We start from the raw sequence: 24,384 nt of genomic DNA, 5'->3' as shown, positions 1-24,384 counted from the left end.
AGTGCACAAAGATTTTTTATTATTTTGACATTTGTGTAGGAAATGCAAGCAAAAACTTTAAAAGAAACTTGAGTAGAGCTTTGTAAGCATAAAAACATTAAGAATATACACATCATCTGATATACAGCAGGCCTGTTTTGTTCACTAACATTCACATCCATCCTGTACACTAAAAGCTAGTGTTTTTATTTTGACCATACATGTTTTCTTAACATGAGACACAGCAGGTAACAATAAACAGGTGCATAGCTCACCTTGGCACACAGACAGAAAATTAAAAAATATATATTCAAATATTAAATACAGAATGTTGGAGTTGTCTGCTGCTGGGAATTGTATATAGATGAGAGTCACCGTGGGATAGTTGGTCACAAAATCCAAAAAAGCACCATATTGTTTTCTACAGGTTCAAACATCACAATACTGAAGCTTTAGCAAAGCTGATATTACTTCTCCCCACTTTAAGTTCCACCTACCAAATAACACAATAATGCTACTTACACAGTACCTCAAAGAAACAGCTGATGAGACAGAATGTGTAAGCATGTAAACTTCAATTCTCCAGTGATGTTTAAATACTTCTAGACCAACTCCTCCTTTATGTGTTGTTTGCACTTCCAGTAAATGTTTCCTTCACTGAAAAATAGTTACACTTACAACATTAATATAGAGAATTCTGCATCGTACTGCTAAGGTTTGTTCTGCTTCTAGGCGCTGTTTGGAGCAAGAAATGTTACGGTTACTTACCATATAACACATAATAAACCTACGAATAAGTATTTGTGTAATCATTTTCAATCTGCAGGGATTACAGTTAAATATTTAATATAATCTCTTTTTGTTCCTGACCAATATTTGCATTGTCAGAAACACATTTAGCCATTAGGTTAAACAAAATGAACATTGTTTAAAGAACTGGCAGGTTTATTTCCACAGACACTCAAAAGCTTCAAATGGCCATGGAAATAGATACCTTAGTGAAAAAGGCACAAAAACATGAACTTATTTGGATTTAGTGTTAGAGGGCTTTGAGACTTCCTGTGTTGTATTTGTTCAGTGGCTCAATCTAATTTCATGTGACTGAATAAACACTTTTAGAGCACTAAGATCTGAGAAAGATATGTTACGCTTTAATACCGGTTGCAATAAGAAAGAAAAGCATATGATGCTGCACATTTGTTCGTGTTCCCTAAAAAAAACAAAACAAATATCAGGACGCTTGTGCAAACGCACTTGTTTTTTGTTTTTCCTCTCTCAGCACTCCGTCTCTTTAGTATCAATGCGTTCCTGCCTCTTAAGGCGCCGTCGGTCCTTGGCTGGTAGGTTCTGTTCGGTCAGATCCTCGAAGGAGGATTTCGTAGCCGACGAGCAGGCTCCTGCGGTTGTGAAATCTTCCAGCAGGCCCTCCTCTCCCAGGTGAGAGCCGCTGCTGGTGTCCTCCTGGATGGTGGCCATCCGCAGCCCCCCTGCGCTGTCCGGGGTGGGGCCGGAGTTCAGATCGGGGGCCGGGGTACTGGTGTTGGTTGCGAGTGTGGCCCGGACCTGGCTCTGCGGCTGTTGTTGATGGATGAAGGGCACGGTCCGGCCGCCGGAGGAGGAGGGAGGCTGAAGAGGCTTGACGATGCGCACGGATGCTGACTCGAGGTTGCTCAGCACGTCTTGATTCTGAAGAGGGAGAACAGCATGTGAGGACGGAGGCAAGTCACAGCTGTGTGTGACTGAGGTGGCACCCATTCCCTTTTTACTACATTCTGTTTAATTCAGAGCATCACATGTATCCCAGAACTTTACAGTTTAACTCCCCAACATATGTTTTATAATAATAACCTCATGTTGCTGATTGCGCTACCTTTAAGTAGCTCCTATCTACTCTTATCTACACTCTTAAAACACACCCAATATCTTAAGGTGGGAATGAGTAAAAACAAAAACCTTTCTGCCTTTGACCATTTTGAAGTGTCAGGCAAATGTGATTTATTAATTATGACTGCAATCCATTTAGGGTTACCAGCACCCTGATATTAAACACATTGGTTCAGCTGCAGGATTTAAAAGCAAACCTAAATGGAACTAAGCCATCATTAATTTGATCATTTGTGCGAGCGCTTAAAATGCTCTAACAAGTCAAAATGTCTGCAAGAAAGGTCTTAAGAGGAATGTACCCCCCAGTCTTTTTCTTCTCCCTCCAATCAAACCCAAAGAAGGACCTCACACAGTGCACACAGCCACTAAACAAAAAATAAAAACAGTCACCTAAACGCTTCTTGTTTTGGCTTTGAAGAGCAACTAAAAACTGAAAAATGTCGACACACACTGCATCCAATTTCACGAACGACAACAATGTGAAACCCGTTTGGTCGTCTCGATGTTTGAATACTCCAAAAGTGCAATCTTGCTTACTTGAGGCAATTCCTGATCTGCTGCTCCACAGCTGTTCAGTCACATGAAGCTGTGCGAGCCTCCCTCACTTTATTTGTCAGATGAAGACGAGTTCGAGGGGCTGCAAATGTGCAGCTGGATCAGTGATTACCATCAAGCAGTAAGTGACTGCAAGAGTATCCCAAACATGGGCCACTGACCATGCACCGTCATGGACTCAATGGCAACGCATTGCAACACCAAGCCGTCGCACACACACTCACCTATGGCGGGAGCTCTACTACAAATTTCCACCATCTGCTGCAGTTCCAAGGCAAAGAGTGATGGACAGGTCATTCAGAAAACCCAGCAGTGACAGTGAGGCCATTGCTTGTGGATTATCTGACCACTGGTTTATGCAATTTAAAGAGAGTCTTCTGATTCTCATTCTTACCCTTTTATTTTTCCAGGTCTGGGCTGGTTTACCACTAGCCTTTTCCAACATCAAATAATGATATTAAAGGTAAAACCACAATTTCCCAGCTCAGCAACAAAAACCATAACTGTTAGCAAATTTTAAAGTTGGCCTATTTTGATTTTTCTCATCTTTTGTCACACATATACCGTTTCAATGTGGGAAGCACATATAAAACATGGCCAGGCTCCCTATGAACTAAAAGCTCAGGCTTAAGATGCTCTAAATGCTAATTTCATCATGTTTCCTTTTACTCTTGGTGCTGCAGGATGATCAGAGAAGGAAAATCAGCAGCAGACACACAAGACTTTTGGTTAAACCTTCTGTTTAAAAGGCTCAGCCAATCAGAGGAAAGTCAGCTGGAAAGAAGAAGAGCTAAAAACAGATCTTGTTTTCTGGCAATGAGGGGGTTGCCGTATGCTCCAGCATAAGATATAAGCAATACTTTGAACTTTAAATGTTACACTGCAGTTTTGAATTTATGTCTTAATTTCTCATTTGCAATGAAAAAAGGCCAATCCCTGATCCTCAGTTACAGTCCTTCCTGTTTCTTCTCCCTGCTTGATTAAAGAGGTCAGTTTTTAAGAAGCAATATGGAACTGGATTAGTTTGGTTAGTCTGGTGCAAGAGAGCAACGGTGGTGCACAGGATCAGCGTGTGTGAGCACTGGAAAGTTGAAGAACTTACATTTGGAGGATAATAAAATGACTTTGTGTTCTCCTCATACTGCTGGTCGAGTCGCTTGTCCTAAAGATAGAGGTAACAGAAAAGGACAGCATAAGCATAGTGCTAATGATGCAAATATCAGCTGCTCATTGTACACTGAAGACAATGGGGATCAGTGCAAATGGATATTCAGCAGCTTCTTACCACACAGTGAACCAGGATACTGAGAGGAATCCAGAAGATGAGGGAAAACACCACGACTGAGCCCACTATGTTATCAGCCAAGAACTTCCCTGATGTGGTGATGAGGTGGAGGATAGTGATAAACACACAAAAGAGGAGAAGAAGAAGAAAAACTTTGAATTTGACTAAGCTAAGCTACTACAGTCATAAACATTAAAACAATATCACAATTATTCAGAGTTTTATTGTATCTGGAAGCATTTTCACACACTTTTTAACGCCGACTTACCAAATGTGTTTATGTCCAGCTTGTCAATAAAGTCCCACAGCCTCTCAATCACATCCTGTACCTGCTTCATGCACTTTCCCTTTATGACCGAAAACAAAGTTGACATTGAAATAAAAATAATATCTCCAAAATGTTGTAACGCTGACACAGTTTTGTCAGCACTACTGTAGTTCAGAAATACAGAAATACAGAAATACGATAGGATCAGCAGGTTTCTTGATTGCAGAGCAGAGAAGTATAAAGGTTTGGTAACTCACGCCTTCATCACAGAAGCCCACGGTGCAGGGTTTTCCTTTGCGAAGGAATAGAAAGTTGCCACCTTTAGAGTAGGGAGAGCAGGTGCCATTTTTACTCCTGCAGCACACTTTACAGGAGTGCTCAGTATCTGGAAGCAGAAGAGACGATCAACACAAGAAGCATTTAAAAAAATATTGAGAACTGTTATTCATTTATATCCTGGATATATTGAAAGAATATCCAAGCTTATTCAAACAGTCCCTTTTATTCTTAATATGTTACTTCCAGCTGTAAATCCAAAAAAGAAAAATTCATCTGTGATCTTGTCATTTCTTTCCAAACTCATTGATTTTTGCTTGTCTAGATACTCCTCCATCTGATTACCTCTATAATCAGTGAGAGTCTCCAGGCTTATTCAGCAAATCTCAGACATTTTCAAATGTTGTTGAAAGAAATAAAAATCACCATTGCAAGCGCAAGGCTGAAGGTTCAGCTCAGCCTCACAGAAGGGCACACACTCTCCATTGCGACACAGGCCTTTGTCAACACACACTGTTTTGTCAGCAGCATTTTCAGGAGGTGGGCATTCACTGCTGTTACCTGTTATGTGAAGAAAAGGGTTAATTTATCTAGTTTTTTAATAGGCAGGCTTGAATAACTGCTGCAGTTCTCGTGTTACACCAGCAGGAGGCGATCACCTGTGCAGACTGATTTGCCTTTACAGGTAGCATTGATGGGCTCCTGGCACACTGTTCCTCTCTTTGCATAAGTGCAGTTCTTGCAGCAAGGGCTGTTTCTGTCACTGTAAAGAAATCAATTAATCCAACATTTAATTCGATTGTTGTTTTTCAAAAAAATTCCTTATAGATCCATCTTTTGGATTTCATACCTGCACTTTGCATGACTTTTGAACTTGCAATTGGAGGTGCAGCAGGGGTCATCATTGAGGTGGAGAAGCCCAGGGTCGCAATCTTCCCCATTCTCCACTCTGGAGTTTCCACAGACTTTGCTGTTCCTCTCTTTGAAGCACAGCGGTGCCTTGTGACTTAATGTCTTCTCTACAGAAGCCTTGCTGCAGTTGGAGAAATGCTTGAGGAAAAACAAGAAGATAAGAATTAATCTGTAACAGGTTAAAGAGGACTAAATTTTTACTGTTATTTTGTGTGTGTGATTAAAGGTGATGTGACAAAGAATAGTCATGAATCTTTAACGCTGAAATAATGACATACGCAAATCACTTGCCTCTAAATTTTCCAAACCTGAATCTCAAAAGGTTTAACAGTTTATGCAATTATCTTGTTTTATGCTTCTCCTCAAACACCTAACATGGTTGATGTGAAGCTGCAGAAATCATAAGGCCAATGATGGAGGAAGCGCATAAGATTTTGCGTGTGTTGTTAATTTCACAGGAACAACTGTGACTCAGTTATCCCACCTTCTGCACAACCAGAAGCTGCCATCCATTCTGCCCATCACATTCTGTATCATCTCAGCTCATCTTGCAGACATATATCCTGGTATGCAGCAGTCTATTCAAACTAAACGGCATCATAGCCTATTTAAAAAAATAAATAAACAATGCTACCTGCTGTAAATTTGATTGATCTGCCCCCTCAAGTACAACTTGTTGGCAAGGTTATTATGGTTAACTAAAACAAAATGTGACATTTTAGCTAACTAAAATAAAAACTAGACTTTCGAAAATAATTAAAACTGGTCAGATTTTTATTTGTTTGGCTGTAACAAAAGGGGACTTTAAGTCGACTGCTTTCTACAAGTTCTGTGTTTAAAATGTAAAGCTGAAACTGATTTTCCTAAACCTTGCCTCTGGCATAATCCATCGATACAATAATAACATTACAGACTAAAACTGAAACAAATAAAAACTAAATGGAAACGAAACGAAAGGCCATGGTTCTCAGCCGGAAAAGGGTGGAGTGCCCACTCCGGGTCGGGGATGAGTTCCTGCCCCAAGTGGAGGAGTTCAAGTATCTCGGGGTCTTGTTCGCGAGTGATGGGAGAAGGGAGCCGGAGATCAACAGACGGATTGGGGCTGCGGCTGCAGTAATGCAGACGCTGCACCGGTCCGTCGTGGTGAAGAGGGAGCTGAGTGTAAAAGCGAAGCTCTCAATTTACCGGTCGATCTACGTCCCTACCCTCACCTATGGCCACGAGCTGTGGGTAGTGACCGAAAGAACGAGATCGCGGATACAAGCGGCAGAAATGAGCTTCCTCCGAAGGGTGGCTGGCCTCTCCCTTAGAGATAGGGTGAGAGGTTCGGCCATCCGGGAGGGGCTCAGAGTAGAGCCGCTGCTGCTCCACATCGAAAGGAGCCAGCTGAGGTGGTTCGGGCATCTGACAAGGATGCCCCCTGGGCGCCTCCTGGGTGAGGTGTTCCAGGCGTGTCCCACCGGGAGGAGGCCCCGGGGCAGACCCAGGACACGCTGGAGAGATTATATCTCTCGGCTGGCCTGGGAACGCCTTGGTGTTCCCCCGGATGAGCTGGAGGAGGTGGCTGGGGAGAGGGAGGTCTGGGCCTCTTTGCTTAGGCTGCTGCCCCCGCGACCCGGCTCCGGATAAAGCGGATGAAGATGGATGGATGGATGGAAACGAAACATTTTCAACGATAACTGAAACGAGCAAACTCACTCTGGAAACTTACTGAAACTTAACCAAATGAAAAACAAAAAGTCCAAATGAAAGTAATCAAAACGATAATAATTCTGTTTCTGTTGTGGACTTGCTGTTCTGACCTCTCACACTGTACACCGTTTGATTTCACCACAGAGTTGCACAAAAAGATGATGCCAATCACTTATAACCAATAGTTTGTCCATTCCCACAACTTTTTGATCAAAGCAAATCAAGTAGTAGCTGAACTACGAGCACAGCTGAAGTATTGTTGGGTCTGCCCCCCCCCCCCTTGTCTAGTTATGACATGCCAGCCCTGTCTCCAGGACCAAGTATCTACTGTGCTTATCATGGTTGTTTTCTTTTTGTTGTCTTTTCTTTAATCCTGCCAAAAATAATCACCTATCTGGCCTTTTATTAGCACTACTCCTGTGCCGCACATATTTAAACTAAATCCAGAACTCACTGTGTACACTGCAGCCTGTGAGCTCAACATAAGAAGGACCAAGATTTAATTAAGCTTAGGATCAGGTCTTATTCATAGTGAGTAATACTAATTCACACAGCTATGTATTAATGACTAACATTGTGGGTCATCGCAGACGTTCTCTCTTCCTGGCATGTGACTGTATTTGTCTCTGTGTCAACATGGACTTTCACGAAGAACAGTTTAACCCTCCTCTTTCATCTTCCTGGTGTTTAGGTCTCAACTTTATTTCAAGTAGCGCAATTTCACTAATCCTCCAAAGGTCATTGACATTTAGTTTTTTATGTTTAGTGTGCAAAGATGTACAGTGTAGTTTTGTTTTTTCTCTCTTTAATCATAACATGGCATCTCCTCTTTAGGTGGAAACTAGCTAACTAGCTTCTCGATCATTTCTAAGGCTGCTTTTTCATGGATACCTGGATGTTAAACTTTATTGTAACACCTTGGACGACAGACACATTGATCATGATACTGTAGCTGAAAGAACCTGGACTATTTAACTCTCAGTGTTGCTTCACTGTGTTTACTTTGGGAAGTGAAGAAGCATCTGAACCCTGGAAATAGCTAATGATGTCAGGCTTACCAAGCATATATGTTTTTATATTACATGAATGGATAGTTACCTTGTTGTTGACATGATCTCCACTCACAGCAATAGGGTACATGACAAACTTCCCCCCCTGGTCATCACTGGGGGCACAGTACGGTATATTATCAGGATCATGCTCTGCTCCAAAGTTATGGCCCAGCTCATGAGTAGTTACCAAATCTGCCTCCTGATGAGACAAAAACAACATTAATTTTTAATGCTTAATTTTTAAGCTACCTAAGAATAAATCTAGAATCTAAAATCCATTCTGTTTAAAATAAAGGTAAAAGTTATAATTACATAGTTAAGTTTTGCACATTATATTTATAACAGTAAGCGTTTTGCAGATGAGCGTGGAGCATAACGCTACTTGGGGTGTCAAAATGCAGCCTGACTTGACATCGATACTCATCACACCCACACAAAAAGGTGTGTCTGCTCTACCTAGAACCTCAGCTTGGCAGACTGACATGTTGCGTAACATCTTGGCTGAACTGCACCCAGCAACTCGTTTTATTCTGAAATTATGACTAAAGAAATGAGACGAAACAGACCTTTGTGAGGATGGTTTTGCCGTAGTTCTTGGTGCTTGTCAGGCCTGTGTTGAGATAACTCGGCTTCTTTGAAGAATGAGATGGATAGTAAGCTAGAAAATTACAAAGGAAAGTGTCAGTACCTTTTTTTGTTTGTTCTAAAAAAAGCCTCCAACACATGGCTTTTTGTTTGGTTTCTTTTCAATATTATGGCTCGTTTTTCTTTTTGTTTTTAGCTTCACAGAGTAGAAATCATAGTTTGCCCATCTGGTCAAGAGCTGTGCCAGTGCAGTAAATTTTAATGGAGCTAATTGTCCTAACAGGGAAACGCTAAAAGTTAGGCTTTCAAAATGACATTAGAAAAATCCTCCATGCAAATAATCAAAAAGTGATCTTACGTTTTGGGCAGAGTCCACCTAGAGCCTGAGGTTTGGAGGGGGCCACATACGCCAGACCCAGTGTCCCCTCATCAAAGTCCTGGTATGTAAACAGGTGGGCCAGACACACACTAGAGGCATTGTCAGCAATGTCCGAGCTGAATTGCTGCAGGACAAGAGGATTCTTATTTGTCACCATTTCTGTAAATCCTAATTATTTTTCAATGGCAATACAAAAATATTGGACATTCAGAAACTGAGCTCTGTGTAAAACTCTTTGATTTGGAACAATATTTATCTTATACCAGGACATTTTACATGATGCACTCAACTTATTTACCATATTACCTCAAACAAACCTGTGCTCAGCTACTTGAACTCACTATTTTTATGCATTTGTGTAAATGGATTAAACAACCTGATTGAGTTGAACTGAATGATTTCCAAAACTAATCTTGGAAATATGAATCCAGTCAGTTTTGCCTGAAAAGGCCCCTTTGAACTTTGTGTATCTATACACTTTGGTTTTCTTGCTTTTGTACCTCCAGAAGTCTCTTCACGTCCCAGACCTCCTTTCCTTTTACAGGGCTGTCCTCCATGTTGTAATGGACCCAGTTGGGCTGGTTAGGGGGAGGCTTTGTAGGCTCCTTGTTAATAATGATCTGCGAATAGTAACCAAAGACACAATTTCAGTAAGTGTCATTTCTGAGTAATACAAAATTTAAATTAAAGCCATGCCCCTAAGTGTAATGCTAATAATAAGTGCTACGTGGAACATTTTATTTGAAAAGCTATTAAAGTAATAAGAGCAATGTGTTGGGCGTTCCCTTTCAGACCCTTACTGGGGGTTAAATGTGACACAGTTCAAGTTCCTCTTGACATTTATTGTGAAGAAAATTAGTCATTAAGCAGCTAAATGAATGCATATCTTTTCAGTGAGAACGCACTGAGTTCATAGTGTGACAAACAGTGTTTCTATTCATTCCCAAAGCCAGTGGAACAAATTAAATTACCCAACGAGGAATGCACAAAAGCTTCCAGTTTCTCCTAAAAATGCACTTCTCAAAGCCACTGAGGGGGCAGCGTTATTCTCAGCCTCATTTCCGGAGTGACGCAATATAAAACATCAGCCATCGTGAGGCTGGGAGCAGCACCGACTGACACTAAATCGCCACAAGTGGATCAAAATGTCAATATTTGACAGTACTGTAATGTTATGACACACAGCCACGTACACACCTGATGGATCTGGACCCCATAGTTTTTAAATTCCTTACTCCATGTTGTGTTTCTATAAATATCGTCAACTCGATCAATTAGCTCAATCTGGGATAGGAAAAGAAAATAATCAGACATACAAATAAAGCATTTTGACACACCTGAATATGCAAACAACAAAATTCCTGCTGGCTTTATTTACAATTACTCTTTCAACGGGAAACAAAATGTGACAAAAGTTATTCTGCTGAAATATACATGTATAATAACACATTAGAAAATCAGACCAGGTAGTTCAGAGTAATGCTCTCTTCTTTGCGGCCCATGTGTCTGTAGAAGCGGTAGTCTGCAACCAGCAACAGGGGACAGGTATTCTTCTTGTGATCGTGAACTTGTCTCTTCTCTCTGTGGTGGTATTCTGCCAGGACGAAGCAACAGAAGCAGAGAGAAAGAATAAGTACAAGCAAAAGATTCAGAAAAGTAGAATCTTTTTTTGTAGCATTGCCTCACCAGATAAGTCTCAGGTAAGACAGATTAAGTACAAAGTACATAAAGATGCTGGACAATGAGGCCACGCTCCAATATCCCATTGTTAATTGTCCTCATTTTCAGATATAGTAACATGACTTCTCTTTTTTTGCTTGGCTGTGATCTAATTAAGCTCTACCTCTGTTCAGGCCAGATTTAAATAGCAGATTTAGCCTTATTATAGAGGTTTAACAGCACAATAAATGTGGATGAGGTGTACTTTACAGGGAGGAACAAAGCCACTGTAAACACAAGGTAATTTAATGCGCAGATCATACAGTGTTGGGCTCCATCACCTACCTTAAGCGTAGGTATTCATGATATACTCAGTTATTTATTTTTAGTCCGCTTAAGTTGCTTTGTTCTTCCTTTATTAAAAGTCTAGCATTAATCCATCTACCCACTCACTTTTCCAATTTAAGGTCGCAACCTAGCCATCACGAGGTACACCCCTGACAGGTTGGCGGTTTACAACAACATTAACACAGACACACAAACAACCATTCGCGCTCACACTCACAACTACGGACAATTTAGAATCAACAGCTAAACTAATATGCATGTTTTTGGACTGTGTGAAGAAGACAGACGACCCACACGGGCACAGAACCAGAACCTTCATGCTGTGAGGTAACAGTGCTAACCGCTGCACCAGTCTGCTGCCCCTGCATTCATTGTCAATATTCAATTAATCATGTTCCTCAGCAGGGTCCTTCAAATATAAGCCAAATATGTGTTTAGACACGAAGGAAACAAAGTTCTCTTGCTGCAAGGATTTTCAAACTAAACAGAAGATGGCTTTATTTTATTCATTTATTTATTTTATTTTTTGGGTTATTTTTAAGGGTTTTGGGGGTTATTTTAAGGGGCTCTTTGCACAATTCCTCCTATTGTGCAAAGAGCCCTACATCACCCAGCTTTAAAAAAAACTCTTCTATAAAAGGTGGAGGGCCATGAGTGCAAAAATAAATTAAACAATCACATCATTAAACATTCAAAAGTTGGTTCTGTTCACCTGGACGTAGCGCTTTCAGTGGAACGAACGTTTTGTCACTTTGATAAAATCCAGATGAACAAAACCAACTTTTGGGGATTTCCTCATCTGGATGACTAAGTTGGCAACAACACACATCATTAGATAATTAATTAAATATGAGTCAATATTTAATTAAAATTTAAAATAAATACATAAACAATCTTTTACATTTTTTAAATAAAATAATATTTAATTACTTACACATTAAATGTTACAATTCATATTAATATATAATTTATTTAACTCATTTTGGCTCTTGCAGCCCTCCATATAAACTAAGGCGATCCTTCATTATAAATCTGTGCTTTTAATAGACTAAAAATCTACAACCTACTACCCAAGATAAAATCAACAGCAAATCCTTTAGGAAAGAATGACGATTAATACAATTTAAAAATAAATAAATAAATTATTCGAATGCATGTGCAAAGTCATTTTACCGTGTAACGGTCACAGTATGTTCGTCATAAAAATCTGAATATTCTACCTAGAAATGTTTAAGTGAGACTCACACACCCTAAATAATGCATTACAGAAAAGGAAAACAGGAAGACATCCTTTGGGGCATTACATCACACAGTACACTCGACACTATTCAAAAGTGTGGGTGTGCGCTTCACTGTCCTCCACAACAAGCAGTGGGAGACCAGTGACGACTCAGAGTCCGCTCATTGGGCAGAGGAGCATCCATGAATTTTAATGCCTCCTCCTCCATACGAACCTTCACCTCAGCTCATTTCCCCAAAGAGCATTTTCAACCAGGAACCAGTGAGAGCTGTTGCATACATTTCCTCTGGCACATCGCGCTGTTATATTCTTTACATTTCCAAAGCAGCACAAAAGAATGAAGAGGCATTTGGTTTTTACATAATGCCTACTTGTGATCAGTGTGTATGTGCATAACACAGGATGGAGATAGAAAGGCTTGTATTAAAGGGACTGAATCCAACACCCACCTCCTTTGTCTCACTACAGGCTCCTCTTTCCTTCTCTCCACCTTAAACTAGAGATGGACCGATCCGATATTACGTATCGGTATCGGTCCGATACTGACCTAAATTACTGGATCGGATATCGGAGAAAAATAAAAAATGTAATCCGATCCATTAAATATCACGAAAGCACCTCACAAAACTTGCAACACGCCATAACTCACCTCAGAATGTTAGCACGTCGGAGCAGTATGCATCACGTGATAGAGCGGCTGTGGCATGCAGGACCTGTCGGTGGTCTGGATAGCATGTGGAGCTTCGCTAGCAACCCGGCATTTCATCTCCGACAAAGTTATCCCCGAGAGAAGTAAAGCAAGTGTGTAAGTCCATCTCTGAATGTTTGTAAAGCATTCCTGCGTTAAGCTTAACAAACGATATATGGAGCGACTGCCTCTTCTTGCTGCTACTTCAATCATGAAACTGCTTAACGATCAGCTGATCGGCTTTTCTGTCGCCAGTCTGTCTCTAGTTTGCTTTTGGCCCACTTTGCACCAGAAAGAGGAAACCAGCGGCTGAACAACAGCAGCACGTTTAAGCTTGATCAGCTGTTGTTAGAATTTATTTAATATTACTTTCTACTCGAGGATCTTTTTCTACGTAGCTGACGCTGGTAACTGTGCAGGGGCAGATCTAGCAAAGTTTAGCCAGGGGGGCCGATAGGGCATTAACTGGGAAAAGGGGGGCACAAAGACATACTTTTCTTTCTTATTCTCATTTAAAATGTCTAGCTTTTAATAAATAATTATCTGACACCCAAAGTTTTAATTTGATGTAAAATGAATAGAAGTCAATTACTGTATATAGTAACTATTAAGTCTAATATACCCTAGTAAGCTATAGTACTTTTTCCTTTGGGAAGGTACCATCTGTGCAGTCTGCAATTTTGTTGAAGAAAGATGTTGAATCTATTTAATATTTCTTGAAAAATAATTGATTTCTGTGCATTTTTTTTCACACTGCATCAAATTAAGGTTGATTACGTCGATTAAGCATCATGAGGTGGCGCGTGAGGGGTGGTTCCCTATTTTTTATTTATTTATTTTTGTTGTTGCTGGGAGTTGGAGCCCTATTAGTTAGGTTGCTTAATATTTATGCTAAGTACTCTTTAAAATACCAGAATAGGGAGGATGGTGTAGGTTTAAGTTTATTAGATTGATCAGTATTGCTGAACTATGAAATTTTTTTTTTTTGCATACAGGTATAACAGAATAGCTTTAGTGTAGTTGTTGTTTTAAACTTGAGTATGAACTTATACAAAATGCAGCAAGATATTTAAAAAACAGTTTTGTTGATTAAAAAACACTATATCGGATTCATATCGGTATCGGCAGATATTCAAATTTATGATATCGGTATCGGTATCGGACATAAAAAAGTGGTATCGTGCCATCTCTACCTTAAACATTTGCTATCCTCCTACTCTTTTTCACCTACTCCTATAATCCACACCAGCACAGAGCCCACGCTGTAACAGCACAAATATCTGCACAGATTTGCGAGATTCACCACTTCAAGAGAGTTAAAAAGCACAGCTCACCCTCTTCCTGGTCCACCCTCTCCTGCCCTTCCCAGTCCCCTCTGGTATTCTGTGGCAAAAGGGGCTCAGCGTTGACGTAGCCACACACTTTTGGAGAAGCAATGCGGCTCAGATTCTTGACATCTTCTGAGCGATAAACCAGCAACCTCCCATCAGTTGGGGAATCGGTAAATCTCCACAGGGGCTGCATTTTTATAAATTTTTTAAAGAGAGAAAGAAAGAGCTGGTATTAGAGAGAAAAAATCACAGAGCTTGATGAAACGTGAGTATTGATAGCTGGAGAAAAAAAGACAGTAAGGGTAGTGGTGTGGTGGGAATGGACTGGCAGGTGTGTCAGATTTACACAATATGAAAAATGCACTGTATCGTTTACTTCTGTGTAGTTTCACATGTTAGTTGTGAATAATTAGAACAGATATTGGGCATTTTTAATCACACAAAATAAGCTCATTTCTACAAGGCATCGATTATTTAGCTGCCTCACTTTCTACTAATCTAGCATCTTTTTCAACTGACACTATAGGTAAGCTCTATACTGGTAATATTTTATGATATCTCAGCAAGCAAGCCCAGCACGTTGTACTCAGTTGTTGTATACATATAGATTTTGGGGTTTTGTATTGGTTTTGTTATTGCTGCCGTTACATGCTTCAGGAGTGCGGGCTTGATGATGTGAAACAGCTAAGGTTAAGCGTCTTACAAAGAAAAATACTGAATTTAAATTCTCCCTCTATTTTGGCACGGAGACAGCAGGTATACAGATGCATACCTCTACATTGTACTCTGCTTCATCAGTCAGAATGTGAGCAGAAAACTCATCTCCGTCTATGTGTGCCTGCACACGCGAATTCTCCTCCCCTGCGAACATAAAACAAATTATTAGTAACATTTAATAAATATGGATTTACTTCAGATATATAAAAATTTGCTTGATTTCCACATATAAACTGTAACTCTTCTAAAATGAAAGACTGGAAAAATTATATTCTGAAAATATGTTTTTTTTTTCATTCACTCACCAACAACATGGCCAGTGAAATAGTTTTGGAGGTGAACATCATAATTTTCCTTCATCCCGTGTTTGTCAACAAACACAGCTTGGAAGTTGTCCGTGAAAAGGTCTGTGTTTGTGGTCAAGTAAAGTTTGAAATGTCTGGATTTGGAAAAGAAGATAACATATTTTACTTAACCAATAAATGGCTGTTTGGTCCTGTGTGAGACATCAAACTGGGTTTAGCAGACATAGTATTCACTACGGGTGCAACGATACACAAAATTCACGGTTCGGTTCGATACTTTGGTGTCACGGTGTGTATGTGTCTGTATCTCCTCCTAGATTGGAACACTGTAGAACATCCAGTGTGAGGGCCAACATCTATATAGCATATACAAATATTCTATAAAAATCCCACAATTGTATATATTTGTACATTTGACAGTTCAATTGAGCACCAAACACCTCGCACAGGAGTTTGCTAGTAAATATAAATTGCAATTATTAAATAGAGCAGGCAAAAAAATAGTCTTTGGGCACATTTCGATTTTACAGTTTGTGTAAATTTAGAATTGTCATCTCAATTATTTTTGACGTGAGAGGATTTAACAAAACTAACAAAACTGAAACCTTTCTTGTTCCCCTTTCAAGACAAAGGGAACTAGGCACGAACTCACCGCTTCAACTGAGCCTTTTCTTTTTACAAATAACACTTCTTACAAAACAGTCTATAACAGCCACAACAGTCTATTAGGTTTGTACTGAGCCATGGCTGTGTGGATTTTTAACAGTTTCTAAAAGGTAGAACGCAAAACATTTAGCTTTTTCCAAGACTTACACAGTTTCTGCCATTACTGCTATTTGGCAATGATGGCAGTAATGCACATGTAGGATTCACCAATAAAAGAAAAGGTTCTGAGTGCTTCGGGCAAAAAAGCAGCCCAGTTAAGACTAAACGAAAGAAAAACAAAGCATGCTTTGAGAAAATCAGGAAAGAATTATCAGGAAAGTGCAAGAAAAATGGCTTAAAGAAAACAAAGCTCCTATGAGATTAATTTTTACCCTCTCTGTAACACTTGGAGACCTGATTGTGCCACTGATTGTGATCATTATTATTATTAGAATATAGTGACTAGTGAGACAACAGCAGATCAGTGTTATAATCTCTGAGCCACAAACACAAATTTGTGTTTCTAAAGAGACTGATAAAAAAAAAAAAAAAAAACATGTCAAACACGTTAGAGATGTTTTACCAGGTCCTCATTACTCCAAAACCAATGTATAATATCACAGTGGAAATCTGCTCATAGATTTGATCAAGATTTTTACCTCATGTGCACAGCTATAGGGGTCTTTGTTTTAACACAAACCTAAAGGAAAAGTGAAGCGACTCAACAACATCGCTTAAAAGAGCTCATTGTTGTACCTGTGCAGGGCTCTGAAGCTCACCAGACGCTCAAGGTGGGACTGGGTGTGGACGTCCCTCTTCCTCAGAGAGTGCAACTGGAGGCCTGACAAAGGCAGCACCTCATAATCTGACAGGACTGAGTTCAGAGAATCTGGAATATGAAGGGGAAAACTGTCACATAAGACCGAGGACATACTGAGTTCGTTCATTTACAAAAGTCTGCACATGTGAAAACGCCACTGCGGTCAAGTGAGCCCTCACTTACGAAGTCACAGTCAAGCTAGCCGCCCCGCCAGCCGCACCGAAAATGTGGTTGCACTACTCTTATGTATATTACGGTATGGGTGAAGACCGGCTTAGAAACGCAGTGTTTTGTGTCCTGACACTATTTTACTTCACAATCCACTCCCATTTTTAGTGTATCTCCACTTTCCCCCCTGTGATCCACAGCCCAAATTACTGTATGATTCAGAGAAAATTAACAATAAAATTTACCCAATTTACTCAACTATACTTTTAATGTCCTCATCTTTGACCTCAGATTACAGGAAAACTGTAAGAGGTGACGCAGATATTTCACTGGATTCTGACTCTAGGCTGTCGCCACTCTTCACCCTGTGATCCACAGCCAAAATTACTGTATGGATTTTGAGAAAATTCATATCAAAATCTTCCCATTATGCTTTACTGTACTCCACATATTGACATCTTTGAGCTCTGATTACAGGAAAACTGTAAGAGGTGACACAGATATTTCACTGGATTCTGACTCTGGGGGACCCCCACTCTGCACCCTGTGATCCACAGGCAAAATTACTGTACGGTTTTTGAGAAAATTGATAGTAAACTTTGCACAATTTACTCTACTGTACTCTATATATTCTCATCTTTGAGCTTAGATTAAAGGAAAACTGTAAGAGGTGACGCAGATATCTCACTGGATTATGACTCTGGGTGACCCCCACTCTGCACCCTGTGATCCACAGCAAAAATTACTGTATGGATTTTGAGAAAATTCATAGCAAAATCTTCCCATTTTGCTTTACTGTACTTTATACATTGACATCTTTGAGCTCCGATTACAGGAAAACTGTAAGAGGTGACACAGATATTTCACTGGATTCTGACTCTAGGCTGTCGCCACTCTGCACCCTGTGATCCACAGCCAAAATTACTGTACGGTTTTTGGGAAAATCCATAGTAAATATGCACAATTTACTCTACTGTACTCTATATATTCTCATCTTTGAGCTCAGATTACAGGGAAACTGTAAGAGGTGACGCAGATATTTCACTGGATTATGAATCTAGGCTGTCGCCACTCTTCACCCTGTGATCCACAGCCAAAATTACTGTACGGTTTTTGAGAAAATTGATAGTAAACTTTGCACAATTTACTCTACTGTACTCTATATATTCTCATCTTTGAGCTCAGATTACAGGAAAACTATAAGAGGTGACGCAGATATCTCACTGGATTCTGACTCTGGGTGACCCCCACTCTGCATGCTGTGATCCACAGCCAAAATTACTGTACAGTTTTTGAGAAAATTCATGGTAAAATCTTCCCATTTTGCTTTACTGTACTCTACATATTGACATCTTTGAGCTCAGATTACAGGAAAACTATAAGAGGTGACGCAGATATTTCACTGGATTATGAATCTAGGCCATCTCCACTCTGCACCCTGTGATCCACAGCAAAAATTACTGTACGGATTTTGAGAAAATTGATATTAAAATCTTCCCATTTTGCTTCACTGTACTCTACATATTGACATCTTTGAGTTCCGATTACAGGAAAACTGTAAGAGGTGACACAGATATTTCACTGGATTCTGACTCTAGGCTGTCGCCACTCTTCACCCTGTCATCCACAGCCAAAATTACTGTACGGTTTTTGAGAAAATTGATAGTAAACTTTGCACAATTTACTGTACTGTACTTTATATATTGACATCTTTGAGCTCAGATTACAGGAAAACTGTAAGAGGTGACGCAGATATCTCACTGGATTATGACTCTAGGCTGTCGCCACTCTTCACCCTGTTATCCACAGCCAAAATTACTGTACGGTTTTTGAGAAAATTGATAGTAAACTTTGCACAATTTACTCTACTGTACTCTATATATTCTCATCTTTGAGCTCAGATTACAGGAAAACTATAAGAGGTGACGCAGATATCTCACTGGATTATGACTCTGGGTGACCCCCACTCTGCACCCTGTGATCCACAGCCAAAATTACTGTACAGTTTTTGAGAAAATTGATAGTAAAATCTTCCCATTTTGCTTTACTGTACTCTACATATTGACATCTTTGAGTTCCGATTACAGGAAAACTGTAAGAGGTGACGCAGATATCTCACTGTATTCTGACTCTAGGCTGTCGCCACTCTTCACCCTGTGATCCACAGCCAAAATTACTGTACGGTTTTTGAGAAAATTGATAGTAAACTTTGCACAATTTACTCTACTGTACTCTATATATTCTCATCTTTGAGCTCAGATTACAGGAAAACTATAAGAGGTGACACAGATATCTCACTGGATTATGACTCTGGGTGACCCCCACTCTTCACCCTGTCATCCACAGCCCAAATTACTGTACGGATTTTTAGAAAATTGATAGTAAACTTTGCACAATTTACTGTACTATACTCTATATATTCTTATCTTTGAGCTCAGATTACAGGAAAACTGTAAGAGGTGACGCAGATATTTCACTGGATTATGAATCTAAGCTGTCGCCACTCTGCACCCTGTCATCCACAGCCAAAATTACTGTACGGTTTTTGAGAAAATTGATAGTAAAATCTTCCCATTTTGCTTTACTGTACTCTACATATTGACATCTTTGAGCTCAGATTACAGGAAAACTGTAAGAGGTGACGCAGATATCTCACTGGATTATGACTCTAGGCTGTCGCCACTCTGCACCCTGTGATCCACAGAAAAAATTACTGTACGGTTTTTGAGAAAATTGATAGTAAACTTTGCACAATTTACTCTACTGTACTTTTAATATTCTCATCTTTGAGCTCAGATTACAGGAAAACTATAAGAGGTGACGCAGATATCTCACTGGATTATGACTCTGGGTGACCCCCACTCTGCACCCTGTGATCCACAGCCAAAATTACTGTACGGATTTCTGATAAAATTAAATCCTATTCCATTACCAAACAAAATGAGTTCATTGAAGTATTTGCTTAACTACAAGAAATGTCTTTCCACACACAATTTAAATTTTTCAAAATGTCATTCACACACCACCTCAAGTATCAACTTCAGTTTTAGACATTATTTATTCAGTGCTTAATCACAACAATAGTCAACTTAAGGCACTTACATAATAAGTTAAACCTTACAATAATACATACAGAGAAAAACCCAACAATCATATGACCCCCTATGAGCAACAGTGGGAAGGAAAAACTCCCTTTTAACAGGAAGAAACCTCCGGCAGAACCAGGCTCAGGGAGGGGCGGCCATCTGCCTCAACCGGTCAGGGTGAGAAATTACATTTCTCAGATTACTGATTTCTCATATTACTACTACACAGTTTAGATACACTCAACAAAAATATAAACGCAACACCTTTGTTACTGCTCCCATTCCCCATGGGATGGACGTAGAGACCGAAAATTCATTCCAGATACACAATATAACCATCCCTCCCAAACAGTGGTCACAAATCAGTCCAAATGTGTGGTAGTGGGCACATCTGCCATATTGAGATAATCCATCCCACCTCACAGGTGTGCCACATCAGGATGCTGATCTGACATCATGAGTAGTGCACAGGTGTACCTCAGACTGCCCACAACAAAAGGCCACCCTGGAATGTGCAGTTTTGTCTCACAGCAAAATGCCACAGATGCCACAAGCAATGAGGGAGCGTGCAATTGGCATGCTGACAGCAGGAATGTCAACCAGATCTGTCGCCCGTGCATTGAATGTTCATTTCTCAACCATAAGCCGTCTCCACAGGCGTTTCAGAGAATATGGCAGCACATCCAACCGGCCTCACAACCGCAGACCTCGTGTAACCACACCAGCCCAGGACCTCCACATCCAGCAGGTTCACCTCCAAGATCGTCTGAGACCAGCCACCCAGACAGCTGCTGGAACAATTGGTTTGCACAACCAAACAATTTCTGCACAAACTGTCAGAAACCGTCTCAGGGAAGCTCAACTGCATGCCCGTCGTCCTCATCGGGGTCTTGACCTGACTCCAGCTCGTCGCCGTAACAGACTTGTGTGGGCAAATGCTCACATTCGATGGTGTCTGGCACGTTGGAGAGGTGTGCACTTCACGGATGAATCATGGTTCACATTGTTCAGGGCAGATGGCAGCTGAGAATGTCCCAGTTCTTGCATGGCCAGCATACTCACCGGACATGTCACCCATTGAGCATGTTCGGGATGTGCTTGACCGGCGTATACGACAGCGTGTACCAGTTCCCACGAATATCCAACAACCTCGCACAGCCATTGAAGTGGAGTGGACCAACATTCCAAAGGCCACAATTGACAATCTGATAGACTCCATGCGACGATGTGTTGCACTGCATGAGGCAAATGGTGGTCACACCAGATACTGACCGGTTCTGGGTCCCCAGACCCCCAATAGCGCAAAAAACTGCACATTCCAGGGTGGCCTTTTGTTGTGGGCAGTCTGAGGTACACCTGTGCACTACTCATGATGTCAGATCAGCATCCTGATGTGGCACACCTGTGAGGTGGGATGGATTATCTCAATATGGCAGATGTGCCCACTACCACACATTTGGACTGATTTGTGACCACTGTTTGGGAGGGATGGTTATATTGTGTATCTGGAATGAATTTTCGGTCTCTACGTCCATCCCATGGGGAATGGGAGCAGTAACAAAGGTGTTGCGTTTATATTTTTGTTGAGTGTATCTAAACTGTGTAGTAGTAATATGAGAAATCAGTAATCTGAGAAATGTAATTTCTCACCCTGACCGGTTGAGGCAGATGGCCGCCCCTCCCTGAGCCTGGTTCTGCCGGAGGTTTCTTCCTGTTAAAAGGGAGTTTTTCCTTCCCACTGTTGCTCATAGGGGGTCATATGATTGTTGGGTTTTTCTCTGTATGTATTATTGTAAGGTTTAACTTATTATGTAAGTGCCTTAAGTTGACTATTGTTGTGATTAATCACTGAATAAATAATGTCTAAAACTGAAGTTGATACTTGAGGTGGTGTGTGAATGACATTTTGAAAAATTTAAATTGTGTGTGGAAAGACATTTCTTGTAGTTAAGCAAATACTTCAATGAACTCATTTTGTTTGGTAATGGAATAGGATTTAATTTTATCAGAAATCCGTACAGTAATTTTGGCTGTGGATCACAGGGTGCAGAGTGGGGGTCACCCAGAGTCATAATCCAGTGAGATATCTGCGTCACCTCTTACAGTTTTCCTGTAATCTGAGGTCAAAGATGAGAATATTAAAAGTACAGTACAGTAAATTGTGCAAAGTTTACTATCAATTTTCTCAAAAACCGTACAGTAATTTTTTCTGCGGATCACAGGGTGAAGAGTGGCGACAGCCTAGAGTCATAATCCAGTGAGATATCTGCGTCACCTCTTACAGTTTTCCTGTAATCTGAGCTCAAAGATGTCAATATATAAAGTACAGTACAGTAAATTGTGCAAAGTTTACTATCAATTTTCTCAAAATCCGTACAGTAATTTTGGCTGTGGATCACAGGGTGCAGAGTGGCGACAGCCTAGATTCATAATCCAGTGAAATATCTGCGTCACCTCTTACAGTTTTCCTGTAATCTGAGCTCAAAGATAAGAATATATAGAGTATAGTACAGTAAATTGTGCAAAGTTTACTATCAATTTTCTAAAAATCCGTACAGTAATTTGGGCTGTGGATAACAGGGTGCAGAGTGGGGGTCACCCAGAGTCATAATCCAGTGAGATATCTGCGTCACCTCTTATAGTTTTCCTGTAATCTGAGGCCAAAGATGTCAATATGTAGAGTACAGTAAAGCAAAATGGGAAGATTTTGCTATGAATTTTCTCAAAATCCATACAGTAATTTTTGCTGTGGATCACAGGGTGCAGAGTGGGGGTCACCCAGAGTCATAATCCAGTGAGATATCTGTGTCACCTCTTACAGTTTTCCTGTAATCTAAGCTCAAAGATGAGAATATATAGAGTACAGTAGAGTAAATTGTGCAAAGTTTACTATCAATTTTCTCAAAATCCGTACAGTAATTTTGCCTGTGGATCACAGGGTGAAGAGTGGAGATGGCCTAGATTCATAATCCAGTGAAATATCTGCGTCACCTCTTATAGTTTTCCTGTAATCTGAGCTCAAAGATGTCAATATGTAGAGTACAGTAAAGCAAAATGGGAAGATTTTACCATGAATTTTCCCAAAAACCGTACAGTAATTTTGGCTGTGGATGACAGGGTGAAGAGTGGCGACAGCTTAGATTCATAATCCAGTGAAATATCTGCGTCACCTCTTACAGTTTTCCTGTAATCTAAGCTCAAAGATGAGAATATATAGAGTACAGTAGAGTAAATTGTGCAAAGTTTACTATCAATTTTCTCAAAAACTGTACAGTAATTTTGGCTGTGGATCACAGCATGCAGAGTGGGGGTCACCCAGAGTCAGAATCCAGTGAGATATCTGCGTCACCTCTTTCAGTTTTCCTGTAATCTGAGCTCAAAGATGAGGACATTAAAAGTATAGTTGAGTAAATTGGGTAAATTTTATTGTTAATTTTCTCTGAATCATACAGTAATTTGGGCTGTGGATCACAGGGGTGAAAGTGGAGATTAACCAAAACTGGGAGTGGATTGTGAAGTAAAATAGTGTCAGGACAGAAAACACTGCGTTTCTAAGCCAGTCGGCACCTATACCGTAATATGCGTAAGAGTAGTGCAACAACATTTTAGGTGCGGCTGGCGGGGCGGCTAGCTTGACTGCGACTTCGTAAGTGAGGGCTCACTTGACCGCAGTCTGTACCAACCCGTTCTCATGCTAGCCGGCTAGCGACCCTTCGCTAAAAAACACCCTTTCAGTGAGGCTCCTTTCACCCCCGATCGCTCGCAAACAGTGTTTGTCTTAGCTGGACTTATTTTTCGTTTATATGGGCCGATGATGCTGGTCGATGTGGAAAAAATAACTGAGCTTTTTGGTGGTGGCTAACGCGGAGCTACAACACAGGGCAGCTAGCCACCGGCGAGGCGGCCGCCGATCGACCGGTGGTGGCTAACGCAGAGCTCAATCCCGGATCAGGGAAACCGAAGGCAGGAGAAGCAGGCGGCTGCCGGTCGGAGCGTGAGGTGAACTGAATTTCAGGTAAGAAGTTATGAACTGCACTCTATTTGGGTCAGATATAAACCGAGTTTAGGTGTAGTTTATTTTCGTTGTGCTGACAGTTACAATGACTCATACTGCGTGCTAGCTAGCACGACAGAGTTTCAACGCTACCCGATCCTTACCGGAAACCCGATCGGTACCCCGCATGCGCAAATCTTACGTCACTTCCTCTCTTTGCCAACATTTTTTTTCCAAAATATTAAACTTTATTAACCCTTTACAGCCGATCGGAGCGGGCACGCTCTGTTTTGCGTTACTATTTTTAAATCCCGGTAGCTCTGCAACCAAGTAAGCTAGCGCAATAATTTTTTTTGCATATGAAACTGGAGGAGTTGTACTTACATCTTATGCCATCAGCTTGTCCTAGGTCACAGTTTCCTTCCACATATAGCTTTGCAAAAACTGCATAAAAATCACTTGCAGCAACAAAAACATGATATTCCAGAAACAGGCTTCGCCGATCCATCAGCTGTT

General features: G+C 40.6%; 1 protein-coding gene across 2 annotated transcripts; it reads right to left on the bottom strand.

The window, feature by feature from the left end:
- LOC146565471 (disintegrin and metalloproteinase domain-containing protein 17-like) lies at window positions 1–24,384 on the bottom strand. Of its 2 annotated transcripts, XM_085288605.1 has the most exons (20): window positions 24,253–24,384; window positions 16,557–16,689; window positions 15,156–15,289; window positions 14,906–14,994; window positions 14,137–14,320; window positions 10,331–10,461; window positions 10,065–10,151; window positions 9,368–9,487; window positions 8,847–8,991; window positions 8,470–8,561; window positions 7,950–8,102; window positions 5,098–5,297; window positions 4,907–5,010; window positions 4,674–4,808; window positions 4,229–4,356; window positions 3,972–4,050; window positions 3,704–3,792; window positions 3,521–3,580; window positions 2,643–2,679; window positions 1–1,665 (listed from the first exon to the last, which is right to left on the bottom strand). In XM_085288605.1, the coding sequence occupies exons 1-20, from the start codon at window positions 24,374–24,376 to the stop codon at window positions 1,295–1,297; spliced, it is 2,595 nt and encodes an 864-aa protein (XP_085144731.1). In that variant the 5' UTR covers window positions 24,377–24,384; the 3' UTR covers window positions 1–1,294. The 2 variants fall into 2 exon arrangements, with proteins under 2 accessions (XP_085144731.1, XP_085144730.1); XM_085288604.1 differs by lacking the exon at window positions 2,643–2,679.

This window comes from Mchenga conophoros, linkage group LG10 (genome assembly GCF_057382185.1).
Source record: "Mchenga conophoros isolate Kocher_MC1m ecotype Shallow Benthic linkage group LG10, M_conophoros_male_GT1.1, whole genome shotgun sequence".
NCBI lineage: Eukaryota > Metazoa > Chordata > Actinopteri > Cichliformes > Cichlidae > Mchenga > Mchenga conophoros.
Note: the sequence above shows the minus strand (reverse complement) of the source record. Positions and strands in the feature narration are given on the sequence as shown.

Coding starts and splice junctions, on each gene's coding strand:
- LOC146565471 (XM_085288604.1), bottom strand. CDS start 24,376: ATGGATCGGCGAAGCCTGTTTCTGGAATATCATGTTTTTGTTGCTGCA. Junction 14,995..15,155: donor TTTCACTGGCCATGTTGTTG/GTGAGTGAATGA, acceptor TTATGTTCGCAG/GGGAGGAGAATTCGCGTGTG. Junction 10,462..14,136: donor GAGGGTGGACCAGGAAGAGG/GTGAGCTGTGCT, acceptor TCGTCCTGGCAG/AATACCACCACAGAGAGAAG.